The sequence below is a fragment of the Mustelus asterias genome, chromosome 8, assembly GCF_964213995.1.
Source record: "Mustelus asterias chromosome 8, sMusAst1.hap1.1, whole genome shotgun sequence".
NCBI lineage: Eukaryota > Metazoa > Chordata > Chondrichthyes > Carcharhiniformes > Triakidae > Mustelus > Mustelus asterias.
The window spans coordinates 55,619,111-55,643,077 of record NC_135808.1 but is presented as its reverse complement, the minus strand read 5'-3'; the positions used below and the strand labels follow the sequence as shown (position 1 = coordinate 55,643,077).

At 42.3% G+C, this 23,967-nt stretch overlaps 1 protein-coding gene across 5 annotated transcripts in view; it reads left to right on the top strand.

Moving 5' to 3' along the window:
* The window catches only part of ralgps2 (Ral GEF with PH domain and SH3 binding motif 2), a 515,898-nt gene that overhangs the window by 461,083 nt on the left and 30,848 nt on the right, over window positions 1-23,967 (top strand). For all 5 annotated transcript variants that reach the window (XM_078218008.1, XM_078218006.1, XM_078218004.1 and 2 more), the window contains 3 exons: window positions 16,369-16,461; window positions 17,821-17,926; window positions 18,164-18,255. In XM_078218008.1, coding sequence (XP_078074134.1) covers window positions 16,369-16,461; window positions 17,821-17,926; window positions 18,164-18,255 — 291 coding nt within the window. The remainder of the gene's footprint in view (window positions 1-16,368; window positions 16,462-17,820; window positions 17,927-18,163; window positions 18,256-23,967) is intronic.

The window sequence follows — 23,967 nt, the reverse complement described above, 5'->3', positions numbered from 1 at the left end:
TCAGCCTCCTCCGCTCCAGAGAGAACAGCCCTAGCTCCCTCAACCTTTCCTCATAAGACCTACCCTCCAAACCAGGCAGCATCCTGGTAAATCTCCTCTGCACTCTTTCCAGCGCTTCCACATCCTTCTTATAGTGAGGTGACCAGAACTGCACACAATATTCCAAATGTGGTCTCACCAAGGTCCTGCACAGTTGCAGCATAACCCCCACGGCTCTTAAACTCCAACCCCCTGTTAATAAAAGCTAACACACTATAGGCCTTCTTCACAGCTCTATCCACTTGAGTGGCAACCTTTAGAGATCTGTGGATATGGACCCCAAGATCTCTCTGTTCCTCCACAGTCTTCAGAACCCTACCTTTGACCCTATAATCCACATTTAAATTAGTCCTACCAAAATGAATCGCCTCACATTTATCAGGGTTAAACTCCATTTGCCATTTTTCAGCCCAGCTTTGCATCCTATCTATGTCTCTTTGCAGCCTACAACAGCCCTCCACCTCATCCACTACTCCACCAATCTTGGTGTCATCAGCAAATTTACTGATCCGCCCTTCAGCCCCCTCCTCTAAGTCATTAATAAAAATCACAAAGAGCAGAGGACCAAGCACTGATCCCTGTGGCACTCCCCTAGCAACCTGCCTCCAGTCCGAAAATTTTCCATCCACCACCACCCTCTGTCTTCGATCAGATAGCCAGTTACCTATCCAATTGGCCAACTTTCCCTCTATCCCACACCTCCTTACTTTCATCATAAGCCGACCATGGGGGACCTTATCAAACGCCTAACTAAAATCCATGTATATGACATCAACTGCCCTACCTTCATCAACACACTTAGTTACCTCCTCAAATTTGTGAGGCACGACTTGCCCTTCACGAATCCGTGCTGACTATCCCGGATTAATCCGCATCTTTCTAAATGGTCGTAAATCCCATCTCTAAGGACCTTTTCCATCAATTTACCAACCACCGAAGTAAGACTAACCGGTCTATAATTACCAGGGTCATTTCTATTCCCTTTCTTAAACAGAGGAACCACATTCGCCTGTTTACAGATAAAATCCACTTAAAAATGGCACACAAAACAGGAGGAATCCTTTCTGTGTGTACTCAGACTTCATGTGTCACTTTCAACAACTTAAAAAGCACATTGTATGGTGAAATACTTCAAACTCATTGAATTTTCCCTACTTATTGGAGAATAAAGGGTTTGCTCGTCAATGCTGTTTGGTATTTAAGTACCGTATTATGGTGTTCACAATGGAAACCTTTTTGACACCCTTTAGTTTTTTTAACATTAGTCTCAAGATTTTCTCTCAATTTTTTGGAGTATCGCAGAGTATGATGCAAGTTGTTTGTCTGTCTTCGTGCCAGCCCACTCTATCCTTCTTTACCCCATCTTGGAAAGGATGGAGGTTGAAGACTTCAAGATGATTTTGTGCAACAGCTGAAAATCACCCATAAACAAGTAATAGTCTGAGCTGAACAAGGGTTCAGGAACATAAGAAATAGGAGCAGGAGTTGGCCATCTAGCCCCTCAAGCCTGCTCCGCCATTCAATAAGATGATGGCTGATTTGATAGTGGGTTCAGTTCCACTTACCCGCCTGCTCCCCATAACCCTTAATTCCCTTTAATGATTAAAAATCTATCTGTGACTTAAACACATTTAACACAATGAAGCAGTAGAGGCAGCCTCTACTGCTTCATTGGGCAGAGAATTCCAAAGATTCACTACCCTCTGGGAGAAGAAGTTCCTCCTCAACTCTGTTCTAAATTGACTCCCCCGTATTTTGAGGCTATGCCCCCTAGTTCTTGTTTCCATTGTAAGTGGAAATAACCTCGCTGCTTCTACCCTGTCTAGCCCCTTCATTATCTTATATGTCTCTATAAGATCTCCCCTCAACCTTCTAAACTCCAAAGAGTACAGGCCCAGTCTACTTAATCTCTCCTCATAAGCTAACCCCCTCATCTCCGGAATCAACCTGGTGAACCTTCTCTGTACCCCCTCCAAAGCTAATATATCCTTTCTTAAATAAGGGCACCAAAATTGTACACAGTACTCTAGGTGCAGCCTCACCAGTACCCTGTACAGTTGCAGCATGACCTCCCTGCTTTTATACTCCATCCCTCTCGTGATAAAAGCCAACATTCCATTTGCCTTCTTGATTACCTGCTGCACCTGCAAACTGAGTTTTTGTGATTCATGCACATTGAGACAAGGATGTCTCATTTTTATTTGTAAGTTTAAGAAGCTAATGATCAAAAAGATTTCCACTCGCACACAACTGTAAAATAAGCTCATGTTGTACTGACCAAAGTGGGGTTGTTGATCATTGTTTGGGAATAGAATGTTTTGCCACTTCTGCCACTTGCTGTTTGCATCAAATGCCCAAACCATTCCCGTACATGTAGTGCACTAGTTGTTTGAAAAGTAGACCTTGAAAGATTATGATGTGAAATTTTCCAAATCTCAGAACAACTAACTGTATGACCTTCCTCAGATACTGCTGCTGTTGGAATTAATGAAGTGGTCGGCAGTATCATTTCTATGAGCAGTGATCTGAATTCTTGGATTGCCCTGTCTATTTAATCTTTTTGAACATCTTTTGTAATGCAATTTTGTCTAACAATTCCAATTTAGTGACTTTTTATTCCAGTGAAGTGTCCAACATTGAGTTTAATCAAGATCTCCAGATTCTGCCAATAGTGAGGGAATGAAAACAGTCCAGATACTTGATTAGAATCATTAACAACAAAGCTGCTCCTTGTAGTCCAAGTTGAAACCATTTGGCAACTGATTTTAAACATCAGAAAATCAAGTTGTGAGACTGCAGGAATTCGGTCTGCATCCTCTCTCGGGAATTATGCAATGGCTGTTTAGTGGTTTAACAGGAGAAGATTAATGAAATTGTACCAAATCGGTTGACAATATGAAAAGTTTCAGGCCTTGCAAATATGAATTGTTTGAAAGCAGCTTTTATAGAATCCAGCTGCACAACATATCAATCAACTGTGACATACTATTGGAAACCTGTCTCTGAATCCCCAAAGTGGCTGATATTCTGGTTCCAGATGACAAAGCAAAATGTGGGAGCAGGAGAATAGTGAAATGGAAAGGAAAGTTGTCTGTTCTGTTCTGGCCAATGAAAATAGGCAAATATATATGCAGAAAACCACAGGTTATCTCTTTGTTACCTAAATGGTATTAAGGGCAGACTTGGAAAAAAAGGCAAGCAGAAAACTAATTTATAAAAATAGTTGTACTTTGCCAATTGGTATTAATTGTATCCTTCAATCCCATGAAGTTCTTGTGTCAGTGAGCCATAAATTGCAGCCAGCAGCATAAATTCATCGCCCACCAGAATTGCAACAGTTTAAAGCACACTTAGCTGCTCTGGAAAACTTCGTTGAAACCTTTTTTGACTGGAGCTACTTGGAGCCTTCAGTGAAAGAGTCCCCGAAGACCCCAATGTGGCGCAACTCCAGGGAGGCCTTACCCCCTTTTTTACTCACTGGCTACTGGAAAACAGATAGGTTTAGAAGGCCAAGTGGGGCAAACGGAGTGAAGGGTGGAGGGAAGGGGTTGGGAGGTGGGGTGGGTGGAGATGGGAGGTGTCTCATGTGGTGCTTGGTCTGGAAATTAAAACTGAACTTTATGTCTTTATTTCTTCAAACTCTTTCAGAATAACTATTGGTGAAAAACTGGCAAACAATCTGAAGTTAGCGATTTAAATTGCTTTGTGGATGGTTCCCAGTGCTGGTGTTCTGAGGCAGTTCGCGCTTCTGGACAATTGCCACATAAACCCTTACCTGGGAATTTGGGACATCCCCCAAATCCAACCCTGGAGTGTCAGGAAGTTACGGGATGATGTTTACACTTCAGCCTCATGTACTTCTCGCCCTATAAAATTTAACCAGATTCAGCAGCTTCAGTAGGCTTCATTTCTGACTTTTACATTATGGAGATCAAGGTTGTGCTGTATCACTATTTAAGTTGTTTCTTTACACCAAGAGATTTAGGCCCCAAGTTATAACTATCTCTTGGGAGAGTGTAAAACCTTAATTGCCCCAACTTGTTTCGTTTGCAGAATAATAATTTACAATACATTGTTCAATCCACAGAGCTCCCAAGATCAGTCCTGAATTTCGTATAGATGTGATCTATTGATTGCAAAACTTATTTCTGCAACAGCTGAACTTGAGCAACTTTTTATTTTGCAGAATTGTGTCTCAGAGCAATCCACCATTGTCCAGCCAAGAATTTGTATAAGCAATGTACATCCAGACCATTGCAAATGTCAGAGTTTTGGTCATCACTTCTTGGTCTTTATGGGAAAGTGCTTATCTGCAATTTCTATGCATCTCTGCATAAAACACATTGAGAACAAATCATATTTTATTTGTATTTGGGGCACCTGTCAAATATGCTGCTAGATTGACTATCAGTTCAATCAGCCAAGCTTTGAGCCATAAGCATGTAATAATTTTGTTTCAACATGTACTTACTAGTGCTCGAGTCTGCAAGAAGTTGTTCATAGGCCATAATTAACCTAGATCGACAATTGTAGGCACCTCAGTGGATTTTTATGAATTTCAGCATTGTTGTCTCAATGGTAAATCATGGTACCAAACTCTTTTCCAATGCACAGCTTGAAATATATGCAAATTTGTGGAACCTTTGGTTTACATTTTCTGTGTGGCATCTCGTGTTATGTCAAAACGAATCACAAAACGCGGACTGTAACTAATTCCCCATAAAGTTAGTTAATTGCTGAGTACCTATCTTATCAATAAAAAAAGAGTAGACTTGAGAGAAAAAAATACCCACTCACCCAGGTGCCTGTCTTTGGGCGAATAAACCCACTTCAGATATTGAGATATTGCCAGACCCTGCGCGACAAATGCAGAATGAGATTGGATTGGCAAGTACAGTCAAGAATATATAGGAAAAAGTTGAAGAGAAAGTAACCTGGCACAGTGGTTAGGACTGCTGCCTCACAGAGCCAGGGATCCATGTTTGATTCCAGCCTTGGGTGACTGAGTGGAGTTTGCACATTCTCCCCATGTCTGCATGGATTTCTTCCGGATGCTCCAGTTTCCTCCCACACTCCAAAAATGTGTAGGTTAGGTGGATTGGCCATACTAAATTGCCCCTTAATGCCTCAAGATGTGTAGGTTAGGTGGATTGAACATGGTAACTGCGCAGGGTTGCAGGGATAGGGTGGCGGGAGTTGGGCCTGGGTAAGATATTCTTTTGGAGAGTCAGTGCAGACTCAGTGGCCCGAATGGCCTCCTTCTGCACTGTAGTGATTCTATGGTTCTGGAAGCAAGTGCTGTGATTTTGTCTTTAAGGAAAAATGGAACTTAAGGAAAAAGGCAGTTGCTGCAGTGTTTGTTGAAGAGAGAAAGCAAAGAAACACAGCAGTATTTTTGGCGAAAAGGGAAAAATACCTTAAGGAGCTGCAGGACCTGTTGCAGAAGCATGAGAAAATGAAGAGGCTGAGATTGCCAGGCTCCTGATCTGAGCGGAGCCTGCAAGGGGGGGTGTCTGGGTAGCATTCCCTACAATGAGGGACTCCAGGCAACAAAGTTTTTGAAAGAGGAGAAGAGCTCCATCTGCTTAAAAGAATTGAAGAAAGTTTTTAAAAAGCCCCCATGGATCAAGCCTGCAGTGAAATTGACAAAAACGGGCATATCAAAAAGTAGAGGGTAAACAGGCTCTTCAAATGGCCAGAAGAAGAAAAAAAAAGCTTTGGAGATTGCTGAGAACTTTCCATTAGTAAAAAGAAGAGAAGAAAGGTTTTAAAAAGGTTCAAGAGAAGAGCAGCATGTTCCTGCCAAAACTTCCGAAGCGCGGGAAAGCCCAGAGAAAGAACCAGCAACTAAGTTTTTAAAAACGACTGTCTTAAATCGGTAATGCATTTAAAGAGAGAGTGCATTTAAATTGGTAATACATTTAGTGTGGAAATGCATTTAAAGCAGCAACCACAAGAACAAACAATGGACAATACACAGGAAAATTGGAGAAGACCCCGAAAGAGGGCAACGCTCAAAAAAGATCCGTAAGTAACAAATTTCTCGGAGGAGGCAACAGAAGACCTCCGTAAGGAGTGCACTGAAAGACTCCGGAAAGAGGTCACTGAAAGACCCCAGAAAGAGGGTACCAAAAAAACCCAGAAGGTGGGCACTGAAAAAGCCCAGAAGAAGGGCACCAAAAGACCTCAGAAGGCAGCCACCAAAAGAGATTAACAGACCAAATAAAGGACAACAAGAGAATCGCAGAATGGAAACAAGTCAACACTTTGTCAGAGACAGACTTGAAGCCAAAAAGGGATTAGCTGGAGTTAAGACAAGTAGAAATGAGGATTCCATTTGTGAAATGTATACGTACAGTAAGAACATGATGGATTAACCTCAGAAGAAACGCAGAAATTAAAGACTTCAAATGAAGCTGGGGTTACTTTCCATAACAAGGTTGCTGAAATGGAAGAGCTCCATGCAAGACTATATTTGGAACTGTACATAGTTAAAGCCTACCCATAAAAAGTGTACCAATAAAAGTGTTTATGTTTGGACACACAAGCCTTAAGACTTCATCAATGAGCCATCAGCACTGCAACAATGAAAAACCCATATTAAGTCCATAATATTACATGCTACCATAACATGAAACTTCGGTAGTAGATCAAGTTAGATCTCTGGAATTATTGTCTCTGTGAGCAGATACCTGTCTTACCCGGTAGACTACGGAGGGACAGAAAATCGTAAACACATCAATCACTTGAGGAGTAGGGAGAGACTCCAGCAGTCAGTGTTGCCATCAAGAAATGTTTTCAAACCTGTAATTACCAAAGTATCTGATCGACGTTTTAGAGATATAACTCATGTCTCTGTGAAAGCAAGTAGTAATGAACTGCCTGTGCCGGAAGAAATAATTGTTATTTGCAGTTCCTCAGACTATAGAATTACACCATTCTACAAGAAACAGAAAAATTCCTGAGACTCGATTTATAATTGTCCAACTTGTTTAGTTAGAATTTGGGCTTGAGTAACTTGGTTATTGAAGATTTTATAAAGGAGTTGAAGTGGGAGAGATGAGTGAATGCCCTTTTAAGGGCAACACAGCAGAAGTCACCTGGCTTGAGATGACCTATTGAGACTAAGAGTTGGTAATCACGCCTGCGGTTAAGTCTTCTCTTCAGCTAAAGACGTGTAGAAGACATGTAGAGAAGGGACAGCCGGTGGGCTGCCCTAGGGCAGCTGAGCTGCTAGCATCTGTGCAGCTTTTCCATATTAATAAAAACCTTTTGTGTTTCTGACGAAGTCTGTGAGCGTGTATCATTGCACTGCTGTAGACGGGATGAGAAGAAGGGAGGTAGTGACTGGCAGTTAATTAAGATTTCTGAATTTGTCACATCTATATCAATCTGGCTAAAGAAAGTCATTGCCAGGGGCCTCAATGTGAACTGTATACCCATCCTCTCAACTGAAAAATCAAGGTCTATGTGGAGGATGAAAATCAAGAAAGTTTTCAAGAACATTTTTATTTATTGCTTCAAATACTTATCTACGCTCTGGGTAATTTGATGGCAGAGAAGCCATAAAATGCAGTGCATGGCCTGCCGACCTGCTTGACCCTGGGGAAGATGTGGTGGTTATATGCAAAGCTTAACCAACTGGATTCAGCAGCTTCAGTAGACTTCATTTCTGATTTTTACATCATGGAGACCAACGTTACGCAGTGCCACTATTAAATTGTTTCTTTACATCACACGATTGGGGTTCCAAATTCTCACTCTATTTCCGGGAAGTGTTTAAAACCCAAATTGGCCCATCTTGCCCCTCGGGCTTTGGGAAAAAGTCTGAATATTGGGCTCTCTAAAGTCCTTGAAGATGTTGTTCCTTTCCAAATCAGTTTGATCTTTCCCAGAACTGTTTTATCCTCCAATCAGGACTCTTCCCTGGCACAGTCCTGAAATGGCCCTTTTAGAAGTAACAAATTACATCCTAATATTACTATGAAAAGGGTCAACTATTCCTCTTTCTTCTCAACCTGTTTACAGCCTATAAGAAGTTTAACAACACCAGGTTAAAGTCCAACAGGTTTATTTGGTAGCAAAAGCCTATAACACAGATGACCTGTTCTCTTCCAAAGATTCTGTCTGTTATCCACAGGGTGTGAATGAACTTGCCTGATTCCATTCTTAACTATCTGAACTAAGGAATTACCTAAAATGGTTTCTCTTCCCACTCCCTGCACCATTACCTTTCATACCCTCAAGAATCTGCGGCCCCCTCTTTTATCTACATGCTGCCCCTTGACAACATCATCCAAAAACACAGTTTCCACATGTATTCTGACAATACTCAGCTCAACCTCAGCACCATCTCTCCCAACCCCTCCACTGACTCTAAATTGTCAGTCTGCTGATCCAACATCCAGTAACAGTTAAGTAGATTTTTCATCCAACCAAGAATTGGAAAGATCCAAGCCATTGTCATTCGTCCCTGCCACAAACACCATTTCCTCGCCACCAACTCCATCCTTCTGACAACTGTTTGATGCCAAACCAGACCATCCACAAACTTGGTGTCATATTTGCCCTGAAATAAACTTGCAATCACATCTATACCATTATGAAGACTACCTATTCTTACCTCTGTTACAACACCCAACTTTGCTTTTGCCTTAGCTGTTTGACTGAAACCCTCATTCATGGCTTTGTTTCCTCATTCCCAATGTATCCCTTACTAACCTGTCACTTTCTACCCTCTGTAAATCTAAAATATGCCACAACTCTGCTGCTCATATCCTAACTCGCAACAAAATTCTATTCACTCACCAACTTTGTACTGACCAATTGGTTCCCAGTTAATCAACATCTCTATTTTAAAACACCCCATCATTGTTTTCAAATCCTTCCGAGCCTCACTCCTCCCTGTCTCTCAGGTCTACAGAGTTCCAAAATACCTGCACTCCTCCAATCCTCGCCTCTTGAGCCGAATTTAATCACTCCTCCATTGGCAGCTCTGTCTGCAGCTGTCAAGGCCCTAAGTTTTGAAACTCCCTCCCTAAATTTCTCAGCCACTCTACCTTTCTTTCTTTATGATGCTGTTTAAAACTAACCTCTTTGATTCAGTCTTTTGTCATCTACCCTAATATTTCCTTCTGCGGCTTAGTGTCAAATTTTATTTGAAAACGTTCCTGTGAAACATCTTGGGACATTTTATGATGTTAAAGGCACTAGATAAAACCAAGTTGTTGCTGAGTGTTGTGGTTGTAAAAGTTGAAGTGCATCCATTCTGATGCACAACTCAAACCACAGTAGATCTTATGTGATGCATTCTCAAGTGATACTTTAATGATTTATAGTATGCACAAAATTCTACCGCAGAAATTCAGGAAAGATCATATGGAAATGATAATGGGAACTTTTGAGCACACCCTAACTGAAATATATTGACGTTACGTGAAACTGTTTTTGCAGTTTGTGAAGTTAAGCAAAAGTGCACACAATTGTGCTGGCTTCTGTCCTTTGTTCTGATTTTTTTTCCAACTGCAGTGGAAAAAAGAATTCCTCGTCTGCAGGGAACAAAAAACAGATGTACTGTAGATCGAAACTGCATCCTTACAAATGGCCTTGTCAGCTGATTTTGATGGCATTTTGCAATACTTGTTGTACTTGCTGTATATTTGTTCAATTTTTCTTGATAATTTATTTAGCAAAACTGAGCTCAATTTTTTTGGTCCAGTTTTCTTCCCTTTTTGTCTAAAGGCAGTACTGCAACAACACTTAGCCCAATGGTCAATCTTGGCATGTTGAGTCAAAATGACCTTCCAACACTCAATGTGTCGGGTATCATAGCTGAACCCAGTTCTATTCTCATCCAACATCCACACACAAACCCTTAACGACAGAAGTTCATGGGCAGTAAAATAAAAGTGAATAATTCATCTCCTTTCTCACCCCAACAAGCACATTGAACTCAATTATTGCACACTCTTTTTATTTTGCATGGACCTGTGATTGAGCTTACTATCTTCCTGAGAGTAGAACACTAATACAGTGTGCACTGCATTCACTGAGAGCCTTTGGAAGATACTTTGATTCCACAGAGCTGCAGTTGATGAAGAGAAGGTACATCACAAATAACATTTGTTTGTTATCCAAAGTTTATTCCAAAAAATGAGCTGGATTTTGTAGTTAGTGGCAAAACAATGGTGTTCACTGCTGCCCTTGAAGAAACATAGAAACATATATAGAAAGCAGGAATAGGCCATTTGACCCTTCGAGCCTGCACCACCAATCTTAATGATCATGGCTGATCATCAAATTCAATACCATGATCCCATATTCCCTCCCATATCCCTGATAGGGATTTTAGCCCCAAAGCGTTATATCTAATTCCTTCTTGAAATCACACAATGTTTTGGCCTCATCAATTTCTGTGGTACTGAATTCCACAGATTCACCACTCTCTGGGTGAAGAAATTTCTCCACATCCCAGTCCTAAAAGTTTTACCCCTTATCCTCAAACTATGACCCTTAGTTCTGGACTCCCCCACTATAGGGAATATTCTTTCTGAATCTACCTTGTCAAATCCTGTTGATGTTTTATAAGTTTCTATGAGATCCCCTCTCATTCTTCTAAACTCCAATGAATATAATCCTAACAGACTTAGTTTCCCCTCATATGACAGTCCTGCCATCCCAGGAGTCAGCCTGGTAAACCTTTGCTGCACTCCCTCAATAGCAAAAACATCCTTCCTCAGAAAAGGACACCAAAACTGCACACGATACTCAAGGCGTGACCTCACCAATGTCATGTACAATTGCAGTGAGATATCACTATTCTTATACTCAAATCCTCTCGCTATGAAGGCCAACATACATTTGCCGCCTTTATTGCCTGCTGTATCTATGCTGTACCAAGAAAGCCGCACAAAGATCTAATAACTGATTTCAGTCTGCAGGAACATTAACAATCTACACTCTGGAGCTTCTGGATTTCTATCAGTTGCAAAGGAACTGCAAAATCTGGATCAAAATGCCATTTCCCAGCCATACAGATCATAAAAGTCCTTAGCTTGGCCTAGCAAGCCACTCGGTTGTACCAAGCTGCTAAAAAATCTGAATAAAGGTGACTATGAAACTACCAGATTGGTGCAAAAACCATACAGTGGATATCTGCCATTCTTCCCTGGTCTGGCCAAGAGTCCTGAACATTGGTTGACTCTTAGAAATCATAGAATCCCTACAGTGCAGAAGGAGGCCATTCGGCCCATCGAGTCTGCACCGACCACAATCCCACCCAGGCCCTACCCCCACATATTTACCCGCTAATCCCTCTAACCTACGCATCCCAGGACTCTAAGAGGCAATTTTTAACCTGGCCAATCAACCTAACCCGCACATGTTTGGACTGTGGGAGGAAACCGGAGCACCCGGAGGAAACCCACGCAGACACGAGGAGAATGTGCAAACTCCACACAGACAGTGACCTGAGCCGGGAATCGAACCCGGGACCCTGGAGCTGTGAAGCAGCAGTGCTAACCACTGCGCCACCGTGCCGCCCAGTTAACTCTTGAAATGACTAAGGAGGCTAAGCTGTTACAATTGTGCCAAACTGCTGCAGAAAAATCAAAAAGGAACGAAACCGGATGAACTGCCCGGCATCAGCCTAAGCACTGGAAATGATAGCAGCACACTAGCCAGTTAACTCTTGCAAAATCCTTCTTACTAGCATCTGGCGATATGTGCCAAAATTATGAGAGCTGTCTCATGGATTCGTTGAGCAACAACCAAATGTAGTCATTGTACAGAATCATACATTATAGCCAGTGCCCTAGATACCGCCATTACCATCTCTGGTCATGTCCAGTCTCACTGCCAAAGGTGGCAGCTCAGTGCTACATAGTCAGGAGAGAGTTTCCCTAGAAATCCCCAATATTGACTCCAGATTTCATGAAGCCACATGACGTCAGGTCAAACATTGGCATGGAAACTTGCTACTGATTACCACCTACCCATCTCCATTAACTGATTAATCAAACCCTTCCATGTTGATCACCACTTGAAAGAAACATTGTGGGCAGCAAGAGCATAGAATGTATTCTGGGTACTTGGAACCATTAGTTACTCCGTAGCGCCACTCCTGACAGAGCTGGCTAAGTCCTAAAGGACATATCAACCAGACTGGGCCTGCGGCAGGTGGTGAAAGAAGCAATGCCAGGGAAAAGCCTATATGATCTCGTCCTCATTTATATTCCTATTGCAGATGCATCTGTCCATCACAGTGTTGGTGGGAATGACCACTGGACAGTCCTTGTGAAGACAAAATCGCATCTTCATACTGAATCTTCCATCCATTGTGGTGCTACTACCACTACACTAATTGTGTTAGATTCGGAACAGATTTAGCAGCTCAAACTGGCCATTCTTAAGATGCCATGGACTTCAATGGTGGCAGAATTGTACTCAATAACAATCTGTATTCTCTTAGGCCAACATATGCTCAGGAACATTGCCATCAAACCAGAACATCAATCCATATTCAATGAGGAGTATAGGAGAACATTCCAGAAGCAGCACCAGGCAGACCTAAAAATTAAGTGCCAACCTGATAAAGCTACATGTATGCCAGACAGTGAAAGCGCATACAATAGGCATAACTAAGCGATTCCACAATTAACGAATCAGGTCAAAACTCTGCAGTCCTGCCAGATCCTCTTGTGAATGGTAGTGGACAATTAAACAACTAATCAGAGGAGGAGGCTCCACAAATAGGTCCATCTTCAATAGTGAGGTGCCCAACACATCACTGCAAAATACAAAGGTATTAACGAGCATTTTTAGCCAAATATGCAAGTGGATAATCTATCCTATCTCAGATGCCAGTCTTCAGCCAATTCGATTCACTCTTCAATTCAACAATAAATAGCTGAACTGCTGGATACAGTAAAAGCCATAGGCCCTGACAACATACAAGTATTGAAGACTTCTGCTCACAACCCAAGCCAAGCTGTTCAAGTGCAAGCTACACTTGTACTGGGACCTATCCACGTATATTCTGTTCACAGAAAACAGGACAAATCCAACCTTGTCAATTACCATCCATCAATCTACACTCGAATATCAGCAAATGGATGGGAGAGGTTATTGACTATGCTATCAAGTGGCACTTATTCAGCAATAACCTTCTCATTGACGTTCAGTTTGGGTTCTGCCAGAGCCACTCAGTTTCTGACCTCATTACAGCCTTGGTCCAAATATGGATCTAAAAGCTGAACTTAGGAGGTGAGGTGAGAGTGACTGCCCTTGACATCAATACAGCATCACTTGACATCAAGTCAAGCACCGGGCAAAGCCAGGGGCAGGGCCATGATGGAGCAGGGCCTTTGGGGAGGATGGGGCCGTGATGGGGTGGAGCTTAAAAGGAGGTAGGCAGGTAGGGGAACTGCACATTCTGCAACTGGCAATCGACTGGTGGCGGGAGCTACACATTGCCCCAGCCGATCGCCGGTTGTACAATCAACCGAGCTGGAAGGAGGGGCTGGGGGGGTGATTGCCTGGGCCAGGGGATTGGGGAATGTTTGGTTCGTGGGTAGGGACAGTATCTGGGCAATAAAAATGGGGGTTGGCAGCAATTGGGAAGAGGTAGTGTGGAAGTGCATGACAGATCCCACAAAGGGTGAGCTCTTTTCTCTCCTTGCAGATGCTGCCAGACCTGCTGAGATTTTCCAGCGTTTTCTCTTTTGGTTTCAGATTCCGGCATTGCAATAATTTGCTTTTATTCTCTGTTCTGTTGCACTGAACAGAGAGATCTGCGCATGCACAATTGCGCCCTCTAGTGTGAGCAACCAGCTTTCTGGTGAGCTTGGGCCCCTTCCTCTACTGGTGGGAATCAGATTGTGTGTCATTTTTTGCACTAAGTGGTATAAGATTTCATTTATGACCTCAGCAAAAAAATGGACCTGAAACTCTCCTGTTTTCACAATCGTTCGGCACTCCCTATGACTTTACTGTGACAGGCAAACTAAAATCAACAGTAATCAAACATTGCTTACAACAGGTCACTAATGCACGAAGTAAAGAAAATCTACTTTCAAATTAACTGAGTAACGTAGCTGAACTATGTCTTATAAGACCCTTTCACCCTGTACTGTACTTCTGGCAGAGATGTAGCATTGAGGAACAGTTCCACAAACACACCCAGCACCCCATTAGGATCATTTCTCCTCTCCACACCAGATTGAAACTTCCATATCCTTCGAAAATCATTCCACTTGCTGTCTGAGTTTCCCAGCTCCAATTATCAGCAAGGCACATCTCAGCGACTCACCGTTCCTTAAATCTCCAAAACCCCACCTGCTCTGTTGCCTTCCTTTGTAACGGAAACTAAACTCTCACCAGCATCCTACTTGGAGTATTAGCTCAATACAGTTCCCCTGCTTCCCACAGTTGTCGCTTCTTTGTCAAAGCATCTCAAACATGTCCTTTTGGGATACGACAAAAAGGTACTAAAACTGGCAACCAGCCCTTAAATAAGTTTCTGCTCGAGTTTCTTCCCTCATGGCAACCAGATCTCATGGGCATGTCTCTGAATGGAGATGTCTATCCAGAATTTTACTTACAGTTAAAGGTACCTTTCAAAACAAAACACTCTTTCAAAATCAATATTCATGCAAGATGCACTGCAGCATCTTTCAAAGACCCCCTTCAACAGCACTTTTCAAACCCGCAACCTTTACCACCTAGAAGGATTGGGAGCAGTTGCATGGAGTACCACCACCTGCAAGTTTTTCTCCAAGCCACTTATCATCCTGACTTAGAACAATATTGCCATTCCTTCGCTATCACTGAGTAAAAATCCTGGAACTCCTTTCCTAACAGAAATGTAGGTGTACCTAAACCAGATGGACTGCAGAGGTAAAAGAAAGAGGCTGACCAATTCAAGAGCGATTAGGGATGAGCAACAAATATTGGTTTGGCCAATGACTATCGTATCCCATGACACAAAACCGAATTTTAAATTGTTTTAACAAATTTGCTACAATTGTAGATTGCAATCAACCAATATAATTGATTTGATTTGAAAATTGTTCAAAAACTCTCCATGAAATACTTCCCTCAGGGTATGTGGGCAACAATCTTTTAGCAGTTGATAGCCAGGTTGAATGTTATCATGTTTTTATGAGCATGTTTGAGAAATATAATTGTGTCGATCAGTCACTGATGCAAATCAATCTTTTTGTAAAAAAGAAACAGCATGACCAAGTCACCCTGTGAGCGGTCACCTGTTTAAAGTAATCTACTCTATATTTGTGTAAAAGAAAAAAGCCTTCCAGTTTGCCTCAATTAATTTTTTATTTGGTTTACATTTTCTTCCTTGCGTTAAGTCTGTGAATTAATTATCTGGCTTAAATGGAAAGTAGCTGCCCTGATCCCAAGACGACACCATTGTCATTAAATACAACAACCCTGTTTTTGGACTGTTGTTCCTGTTCACAATATTTAAAACACATTTCATGTGATGGCAAGGAGTATTGTTTGATCTTGCTTTGCCATTAAGATTCCTCTCTAAGTTATGCTGGTATAAGGTGATGCAAAGTGGAGGCATTTCTATGTGAAGGAAGAACCAAGAGATTGTCATCAGGATGATGTCACTTAATAAAAACAGGTACAAGGAAAAATACCGGTACGACTATTTGCCAATAATGGGGGTTTTTTTTCGGTGCAGCCTTTTCAAAACATTTGAGTTTATTTTTCATATGTATTGCTTTTAACTTTAATACTGATTTGTTAGCATCACACAAATGCTGTCCTATCTTTATATTTGCAAAGGTTAATCAACTTGAGGCATGCAGAAAGTAATTTCAAACAAATTCAGTGCAATGAAAGGTACCAAAGTATAATCTTAAATGGACCAAACGTGGATTTTAGAAGCTTGATCTATGTGCTGAAATTCAAATGGAAAAATAAGAGCCCAAACATGTAGTATTGCTGGGAATTGTATATACATAGAGCACTATCTTTCCAGCCATTCACGCCATGCTCCTTTTGCAGCGAGGTCAGAGAATTTGGCGTCCAGCCAAATCTCCGTTCACTGTAGCGAGATGGGAAAATCCCACAGGCATGAATGGTCGTAACATTCCAGCCGTAGTTTAAATGAATAAAGAGGGCCCTCCAGATTTCACATATCTAAATCCTTCTGTGATACACCAGTGCGTGTCTTTTAAAAATTTATGGTGTTCATACTGAAAACAAAGTCGGTTGACCCATCATCATCCATTCCATGTATTTTTTTCCTCCAGATTTGGGTTCAGTATCAGATCTGTTACCAGTTGTGGTCTTTTTGTGTAGGTTGCATCATGGACCAAGTACTGGGTGGCACTTTGTGGAACAAAACTCTATTACTACTCAGCCAAGTCTTTAAAACCAACAGAAAGAAAGCATGTAAGTACAACTGTTCCCAAAAACTGGTTTGTTCTCAGGCTAGTTAGAATCCAATGAAAGCAATCTGCTATATTAAACATAATCAGTCATAGTCAATGACAGTAAACACTCCCATTGGAAAGTTTTATGTGATGGCTCTTAAGGGAGAACATCTACATTTCATATTATATTTGCACAGAGCAACAGTCTTGAGATTTCTCATCAAAAACAGAATACTCTGGTTACTGGAAATCTAAAATAAAAACAGATTAAAATACTCAGCAGGTCAGGCAGCATCTGTGGAGAGATGGAGTTAACATTTCAGGGCTGTGATCTTTCATTAGACTGGGAAAGGTTAGAAATGAAATTGGTTTTGAGCAATGAATAGATGGGACAAGGATAAAAGGAAGATGCAAGACAGGAGTGATAGAATGACGGAAGAGTTAGTCTTCCAAGGAATGATGGCTTATATGAATGTCCAACAGTAGGACCATTGACATAAGGTCTTAAGAAATTGGAGTGCACGTAGGTCATACAGCCCTTGAACCTATCCCACTATTCAATAAAATTATGGCTGATCTGATTGTGGCCGTAGCTCCGCTTTTCTGCCTGCCCCCATAACCCTTGACTCCCTTGTAGTTCAAAAATCACAGCCTTGAATATTGACAATAACCCGGCATTCAGTGCACTGCAGAAAGACGAACAATGCTCTGAGAAGTAATGTCTCCTCATCTCTGTCTTAAATGGGAAACCCCTCATTATTAAGTTGTTCCCCTGAGTTCTAGATTCCCCTATAAGGAAAACCATCTTTGTTGTTACCCAGCAATAGAAATAACATGCTAATAGGTAGATGAAAGAAATCTTACAGATTGATTTAAATTTGGATTATCTTAGAGAATTTCTAGGAGCCAGGGACCATAGTTTGAAAATCTATGCTTGAAATGTGTCACTTAATATTATTTTGCTCAAGTTCCTAATTAGGACCAGTACAAGTGGTGTGCAATTTTTATGCAAATTAAACGGCACTATTATTGAGCCTTTTTTACAGTCTTCTGTCATATACTTTTAAGAACCTCCTTGATACTCATCTTTTAAACCAAACCATCAGTCAGTTCTCCAGCACCCATTCCACTTTTATAAGCATGCTTATTTATTCTTTGATATTTAAAGCACTATATAAAAGCAAATTGTTAAGAGCTGTGCTCTACTGGTGCAGCAACAAGCCATTAATACAGCGTAATGAGTCCAAAGTTAGTCTTTTTCTTGTTATTTCAAGTTTTAGTAATATACTCTTTTGTACAGCAGTGCAGCCCCTTTAATTGACCGAATCTGAAGAAATCCAAAGTCCGACTGATATGTCTTAAGTTTTCTATTTTGCAGTTCAAATCAAGTTTGAGTAAGAGCGTGTCTGTTGTGGGTTGGATGGTGATGATGGCTGATGATCCAGAGCATCCAGATGTTTTCCAGCTTACAGACTCTGAACGGGGTGAGTAATGAATTGAAAAAGGTCTAATTCACTCATTTTGGATCTGTTTCAATCTTCGAATGGCTAAATAAACTAAAGATTGGCAAATATATTGTATTTTTAATTTTTGAATTATGCAAGTTATTTCTGATTTGTAATATTAGAATCAATTTTTTTAAACACGGAAGAAAACATTTCAAAGTTGATTTTAATGCAGGGACAATTAATATAATAATTTTCTCTCTCATTCATTTTTAGGAAATTCTTACAAATTCCAGGCTGGTAATAGAGGGAATGCGATGCTCTGGTTTAAACATTTGAGTTCTGCCTGCCAAAGCAACAGACAACAGGTACAATTATTACCATATTTCACTGTCCATCTACAGCAGTATATGAGTATCAAGAAGGGGGGGGTGTAATTCTCCCAAAAAAGTGCAGAATTTGCGTTAAAACTGAAGTAAATCACATTGGTTTTTTAAGTGTGAGTTTCAAAATGAATCTCCCACAGTCTGTGCACTGCAGAGTGCACTAGCGTGAATCAGTCCAAAAAACTGTGGGCAGGGCCTAATCCCGCTGGAGAGGCCAGCAGCATAGTGCTGAGCGGGCCACTGCGCGTGGCCGAGATTGGTGCATGTGGTGTGGCCCCACATTGCCGGCCTTTCGATCGCTGGCAAGCCCCACAACCCCCATATCGCTGGGTCCGCCATGACCTGACGCACCCAGGGAGCCCCGATCACTGGCCTCCCTCTCCCTGTCACCTGGCCTGAGTGCAGAGTGGCAGCGGAACCCCCCCCACCAAATGCCCCACTCGGTCCCGCCCACTTGGCACTGCCCGATTCCTGGTGGACCATTCCAATGTGCCCCCTGGGCATTGGCACTTTGCCCCTTGGGCAGTGCCAGGGGATCCAAGCTGGCATTGCCCAGCCAAAACCCCACCCTCGATCCTGTGGGTGGCCTCAATGACTCTCTCCCCCCCCCCCCCCCCCCTCACTCCAATGGGGTCGGGCCGCTAGCTCCCCTCAAGGAGGAGCTATACTAAACCCTGCCGGAGTGAACCATGGCTGACGGGGAGGGGGGGGGGGGGGGGGGGGGGGCGAAGAGGCTAGCAGGCCCAGAGATTTCTGGCCCAGAGCCTGCTAATGAGATTCAAAGGAGATGGAGATATGCATCTGCATAAATTATGCAGCTCCACGCCAGAAATCAGTGCGGAGCTCACAGCACTGGGAATCCGGCTGCCAGAGACTCATGGAGGCTGTGGCGCCCAGCGAGGAGCCCGCGAAATGGCCTCTGCTCGAGCCTCCTGGCCCACTGTGCTGCTTTTGTAATGCAGCGGGATGGGAGAATCATCCCCAGGATCTTAAGATTGATATGTAGCAATACCTTTTGAAGAGGATTTTTAAAATGAAATATATAAATTGAATACCCTGATTTTGGTCTCAAAATAAGTAATTTTTCTTCCTATTACATGATGGTATTCTCTGAGACTCTAATTTAGAAGCACAGCAACTGCTGGAAGAGTACCAGACCTGAAAGGTACTATAGAACAATACCTTGATTACAAACTTTAGGTGGCTCATAAAATCTTAACAGGGCAAAACAGAACTCTTTTCTTTCAAAGATGGAATACATTATAAGTGATTTGGAAATACACAATGAGAACTTGCAGGTACAGAATGCAATTAGGGAGGTGAATTAAGGAGGCCAGAGTTTAAAAGTAATATAGGGCAAAATTCTCCCAAGCCCCTGATGGCACATTTGATGGCAGGAATGGGGGGGCGGGTGGGGAGAATATGGCAGGAGGCCCAGAAATCTGTTTCATGCCAGCATGAATTTACAGCAGAATCTTCAGTTGATGCCTGCCATGGCGGGGCACCAGAGGCCATTGCGAACCTCACTTACATCCTGTTAATTGAATGCAGATGATGGCCCAACCCCCAATCCCCGACACCCTCCCCCTCCCCCTCCCCCCACGCCACATTCTCTTCAATGTCAACGGGCAAACACACAGGCATGAAACCTGTTTGGAACAGTGGTGTGAAGTTGTCAGGATTCATCTGAACAATGCCTGGGGCTGCCTTCAGAATTCGTGATGGAGGCTATCTGCAACCCCAGACCCTGGAACACCACAGCAGTAGGTTGGGGAACGTCCGCAGGTAGAGCTTCCAGATTGGGTGTTTTGGAAGGATCTATCTTACAGCTTCAGAATGTTCCAGGAAATCCATCTTAATTGTCATGAAATCCACCTTCCAGTCTCAGAGCGCCCCCAGAGATTCATTTTCGGGTGGTCCATCTGCTTTCTTCATTGGTGGGTCAGTGATGTTGGACGCCTTTTCATTATCGCACCCGGACACAATGGCAGGCCACTGAAATCGGCTTAGAACACCTGGATATGGAATTTAGAAGGTCAGGGCTGGAAGATTTGATGTATTTTCCCATATACAAATACTCCACGTTTTGCCCCTGCCACAGCATTTAGTCTCAAAAGGGAGAATTCCACTCATAGCTTTGCTGCAGTTGTACAGAGCTTTGGTGCGACCGCCTGTAGGACTATGTACAGTTTTGGCTTTCTTACCTAAGGAAGGATACATGTAGAAAATAGAAGCAGGAATATGCCATTCGGACCTTCAAACCTCCTCTGCAATTCATTATGGTCAAGGGTTTTGGGGCGGGAGGGGAAAGGTGCGATCATCAAATTCAATACCCTGATCTCACCTTCTCCGCCCCCCCATCCCAACATCCCTTGATCTCCCCTTAGCCCCAAGAGCTATATCTAATTCCTTCTTGAAATCACACAACATTTTGGCCTCAACTACTTTCTGTGGTACTGAATTCCACAGATTCACCATTCTCTAGGTGAAGAAATTTCTCCTCACCTCAGTCCTAAAAGATTTGCCCCTTATCCTCAATGATACCCAGTTCTGGGCTCCCCTACCAACTGAAACATTTATTCTAAATCTACCCTGTCTTATCCTGTTAGAACTTTATAAGTTTCTATGAGATCCCCTCTCACTCTTCTAAACTTCAATGAAGATAATCCTAACCGTTTTAGTCTCTCCTCATATGACATCCTGCCGCGCCGGGAACCAGCCAGGCAAACCTTCATTGCATTCCCTCAATAATAAGAACATCCTTTCCCAGATAAAACTGCACACGTTACTCCAGGTATGGCCTCACCAACGCCCTATACAATTGCAGTTAAATATCTCTATTCCTATACTCAAATCCTCTCACTATAAAGACCAATAGACCAATTGCATTCTTTGCTGCCTGCTGTACCTGTGTGCTTACTTGCAGCAACTGATGCGTGGGGACATCAAGGTCTCACTGAGTATCCACCTCTCTCAATTGGCACCCAATCAAATAATAATCTGCCTTCCTATTATTGCTACCAAAGTGGATAACTTCACATTGACCAACATTATATTGCATCTGCCATACATATGCCCACTCACTCAGCCTGTTCAAATCATGCTGAAACATCTCTGCATTCTCCTCACAGCTTACTCTCCCATCCAACGTTGTATCATCTGCAAATTTGGAAATAATACATTTAGTTCCCTCACCAAAATTTTTAATATAATAATGTAAACAGCTGGGGTCCTATCACAGATCCCTGCTAGTCACCGCCTGCCAATCGGTAAAAGACCTGTTCATTCCAACTCTTTGCTTCCTGTCTGCAAACGATTTTTCTATCCATTTCAAGACATTACCCACAATCCCATACGCTTAAACTTTAAATAGTAACCTGCTTTGTGAGATCTTGTCGAAAGCTTCTGAAAGTCTAAATAAACCACATTCACTGGTTCTCCATGGTCAACTCTACGAGTTACGTCCTCAAAGAATTCCAGTAGATTTGTCAAGCATGATTTCCCTTTCATAAGTTCATGCTAACTTTATCTGATTGTACCACTGCTGTCCAAATGCTATGCTATGAAATCCTTGATAATGGACTCTAGTAACTTCCCTACTACCAACGTTGGGTTCACTGGTCTATAGTTCCCAGTTTTCTCTGTACCTCCCTTTTTGAAGAGCAGATTTACATTAGCTACCCTCCAATCTGTAGGAACCATTCCAGAGTCCAAAAAATTTTGGAAAATTGCCACCAATGGATCTACTATTTCTAGGACCACTTCCTTAATTACTCTGGGATGAAGATTATAAGGCCCTGGAGATTTATCCATCTTCAATCTCATTAATTTCCCCAAAACTATTTCTATACTAATACTGATTTCCTTTCGCTCCTCACCAAAACTTGTATTTCTCAGAGCTTCCAATACATTATTCATGTCTTCCTTTGTGAAGACAGAAGCAAAAAACGAATTTAGTTCCTCAGCCTTTGTTCTCCATGATGAATTCCCCAGTTTCTCACCGTAAGAGGCCTACATTTGTTTTGGTCAATCTTTTTCTCTTTATAGTCAGTTTTTATGTTCCCCACTAGCTTACTTTCGCACTCTATTTTCCCCTTCTTATTCAACCCCTTGGGCCGCGTTTGCTGAATTTTAATCTGCTCACAATCCTCAGGTTTATTGCTTTTTTTTGCCAACTTGTATGTTTCTTAATACAATCTCTAATTTCCCTTGTAAGCCATGGTTTGGCCACAGTTCCCTTTCCACGCTTGCGCCAAATAGGAATAAATAACTTTTGAGTTCACCTTTCATTCCTACTATTGTCTGTTGAATATCCTTCCTTTCAGTAATGTTTCCCAGTCCACCATAGCCAGCTCCTGCCTCATACCATCATTGTTATCTTTATTGAGATTCAATTACCTTACTATCCACCTTGATAAATAATTCTATCATATTATGGTCACTCATTCCCAAGAGTTCTCTCACATTGCCAATTAATCCTTTCTCATTGCATTATACCCAGTTCAAGGTGGCCTGTTCCCTTTCCTCCGTGTTCAGTGGATCATCCTCCGCTATTTACGCCAACTCCAGCACAGTGCCACCACTCAACACATCATCTCCTTACTCTCCCTGTCAGCATTCTGCAGGGACCGTTCTCTCCAGGACACCCTGGTCCACTCCTCCATCACACCCAACACCTCACCCACTGCCAATGGTACCTTCTCATGCAATCGTAGTAGGTGTAACACCTGCCCCTTCACCTCCACCCTGCCCACCATCCCAAGGCCCAAATATCCCTTTCAAATGAAGCAGCAGTTCGTGTGTACTCCTTTAATCTGGTTTATTGTATTCACTCCTCCCAATGCAGTCTACTCAACATCAGAGAGACCAAACGCAGACTTGGTGACTGCTTTGCAGAACACCTTTGGTCCGTCTGCAAGCAGGACCCAGACCTTCCTGTTGCTTGCCATTTCAACAACCACCCTGCTGTCCTTCCACATGTCCATCCTTGGCCTTTTGCAATGTTCAAGTGAAGCCAAATGTAAACTGGAGCAACAGCACCTCATCTTCCGATTCAGCACTTCACAGCCTTCCAGACTGAACTTTGAGTTCAACAACTCCAGAGCATGGACTCTCTCCTCCATCTTCACCCCATTTCCATTTATTTTATTTTATTTCTTCTTTTCACCTTATTCATCCATTGTTATTTTATATTCTTTTAGTTTTTCACTTCTGAAATCTCGCTCCTCATCTTGTCTTCCACATCCCCTGGGCCAACTGCCACATTACTCAGGTTTCCTTTTACACTCTGCACCTTTGTACTACCACTCACACATTCCAATCTTTTAATGGCCGCTCTTAGTACCATTCCCAGCCTTTATCATCAGCATTCACATTCCCTTTGTCCGTGCCATTCCTATCAATTACAACCCCTCCCTCCCCTTCACAGTACCAATCTTGTCCTATTCTCTTTGTCTTTAGCTCTGATGAAGGGTCATCCAGTCTCGAAATGTTGGCTCTATTCTCTCTCCACAGATGCTGTCAGACCTGCTGAGATTTTACAGCATTTTCTGTTTTTGTTTGTTTTTGTTGGCCTGTTCCCTTGTTGGTTCCTCAATGTCTTGGTCCAGATAGCCATCCTGTATACACTCCAGAAATTCCTCCTCTATTGTACTGTGACTAATTTGACTCACCCAATCTATATGCAGATTTAAG